General features: G+C 43.2%; 1 protein-coding gene across 1 annotated transcript in view; it reads left to right on the top strand.

The window, feature by feature from the left end:
- The first annotated feature begins 65 nt into the window (after positions 1–65).
- NANS (N-acetylneuraminic acid synthase) overlaps positions 66–2,555 on the top strand; it is a 6,889-nt gene continuing 4,399 nt past the window's right edge. Inside the window, exons 1-2 of the mRNA XM_010004082.1 lie at positions 66–134; positions 966–1,217. Of these exons, the coding sequence (XP_010002384.1) occupies positions 66–134; positions 966–1,217 (321 nt within the window). The remainder of the gene's footprint in view (positions 135–965; positions 1,218–2,555) is intronic.

The raw sequence follows: 2,555 nt of genomic DNA, 5'->3' as shown, positions 1-2,555 counted from the left end.
ACTGACTGACTGACAGACGGACTGACGGACGGGCGGACAGACAGACAGACACACACGGGCAGAGGATGTCGCCCCCAGGGGCTCACAGCAGCCCCTGGGCTGTGTCACAGGCTCACTGTGACTACGGGAACCCGGCAACTGCTGAGCTGTCTCTGATGAGCCTCCAGTTTAACTCGCTTGCCTTTAGGTTTGTTGTTTTTGGGTTTTTTTGAGGTAGTATTGATGTCACCCGGTAAGATAACCAAGCTGTATTTAAAATTTGGGATTGTGTACATGAGAATTGGTGTTACATACATTCTGCCTGTGTTAGGGAATGGCATCTCAGTCGCTGAGGGAGCGTCACAGAGTCACAGGGTATCGTGGGTTGGAAGGGACCTCTAGAGGTCATGTAGTCCATCACCCCTGCCATAAGCAGGGACGTCTCCAACTAGATGAGGTTGCTCAGAGCCCCATCAAGCCTGACCTTGGATGTCTCCAGGGCTGGGGCCACCACCACCTCTCTAGGCAACCTGTTCCAGTGATCCACCACCCTCACATTAAAGAACTTTCTCCTACTGTCCAACCAAAATCTACCCTTTTCCAGTGAAACCATTACCCCTTGTCCTATCATCACATGCCCTAGTGCCCAGCCTTCCTGTGGGCCCCTTTCAGGTACTGGAAGGTCACTGCAAGGTCCCCCCACCACAGAAATCAACTCTTGAAATGAAGAAGTGGCATGCAAAGCAAGAAGTGGTTGAGTTTGGTAGTTTTAGTATGTTTTTTTTCTAGACTGCTGCTCAGCAAAGTATACAGGCATTCTGAAATAAAAGGGTGCATGTGTGTGCAGGTCTCCTATCACTCTCTGTTCGTACCATTCCAGTGATTGCTGTGATGATAATGTGAAGACTCCTCTGCAAATGGGCACGTTCCTTGCACAGTCTGTGTTTTCAGACTTATCCTGAGTGCAGTCACACTTGCATTTCCAGAGCACCTCTCTCAGAGTGCACCTGCTTGTTTTGCAGGACTGTGGAGCAGACTGTGCTAAGTTCCAGAAGAGTGAACTGGAGTACAAGTTTAACAAGAAAGCCTTGGAAAGGCCCTACACATCTGAACACTCCTGGGGAAAGACCTATGGGGAACACAAGCGCCACTTGGAGTTTAGTCATGACCAATATAGAGAGCTGAAGAAATATGCAGAAGAGATTGGCATTTTCTTCACAGCTTCTGGCATGGATGAGGTATGTAAACCATACTGCAATAACAGGCAGAGGTCAGCTGTTGTCTCTCTTGGTTGTTACTTTCGTGTGATAGTTCTTATGTAAAAATACTGCTAAGTATTGGTGGACATTGAACATCTAAATGAAGAAAGTAGTGTAACTGTACTTCTGCCAGTTCATTTTTGTCTCTACAAAGTTGAGACAAAAGTTGGTTGAGTAGGTGGTGTAAGATTTTGGAAGACCTGCTGTGGATGCTGAGGTATTTATGCACAGTAAATCACTTTAAGAGACAAAGCTTTGGTTGAACTCCATTAAAAAAACAACTTTGAGAGTTTAGATCAAGACTGGAATCTGGTCACTATTCAGTGTTGTCTGATATATTGGCACTGTGCATTTCAAACTTACCTCTCTATTTATACCAGATTCCTTTGTCAACTTAATCTGTATTATTTCCCTCTTTTTTCCCTTTGTGTTTACCAGCCCTCAGTTGGTGTTTCTACGCAGCAGAAATGCTTATAAACTTTTTTCTTTTGCTAATCTCATGGAGAGGATCTCCACACTGCCTGGTTACTCCTGAAGCTTCTACTGGTTTTTGTCAGTGGATGCTTTAACAGTCACCAGCTTGTAAACTCCATTAAGCTGTTCTGCAGCTGTTAAACCTCAGCAGAGATCACATACTGTTCTTGTATTCTTTGTGGCCTAGAAAGTATAGAGAACCAAACTGAAAGAAACTTTTCAGAAGTAAGCTAGCCACACAGCAGTGTCCTTGTGTTTCTGCAAGTAGGCTTATCAGGATGGGACAAGGGTAGGATTTATTTAATTTTTTAACTTGATTTGTCCAGTGATAGTTTCCTTTCTACTGGAAAGAATTCCTGATTTATCAACCTGTCTGTCTTTTTTTTTTTTTTCGTTCTGCCTCATCTGACATAAAAGTTCATACTTTTCTTGTATCTCTGTGTATTTGAGCACCATTATCACGTCTCTTTTCTGTTTTGTACTCTGCAGACTAAGCAATTTCAGTTCCTTCAACCTTTCTGTGCTGGTTTGTCTAGTCCTCTAGCCATTCTCTCTGCTTCTATCAACTTACCCTCCTATTGACCAAAATCTTTGAGTTGCTGTGCCCAGATGAGATCATGTGAGCACAAAATACCATGAAAAAGTAATTCAGATGTCAGAGAGACAAAAAGGTGTTTTGACTGCATTGCAATAGTGTGATGCCATGGATTCAAATAGATCTATGAGAAGATCTAGGTTGTAATGTTTCTTTTATTGTTATCTTCATGTCTAGGAGACCTGCTGAGCAACACCTGCTTCCTTTAAGAATAGAGTAATTACATATCTGGTATTTTAAAAACCCCT

This window comes from Chaetura pelagica, unplaced genomic scaffold (assembly GCF_000747805.2).
Source record: "Chaetura pelagica isolate M959 unplaced genomic scaffold, ChaPel_1.0 scaffold768, whole genome shotgun sequence".
Lineage (NCBI taxonomy): Eukaryota > Metazoa > Chordata > Aves > Apodiformes > Apodidae > Chaetura > Chaetura pelagica.
Note: the sequence above shows the minus strand (reverse complement) of the source record. Positions and strands in the feature narration are given on the sequence as shown.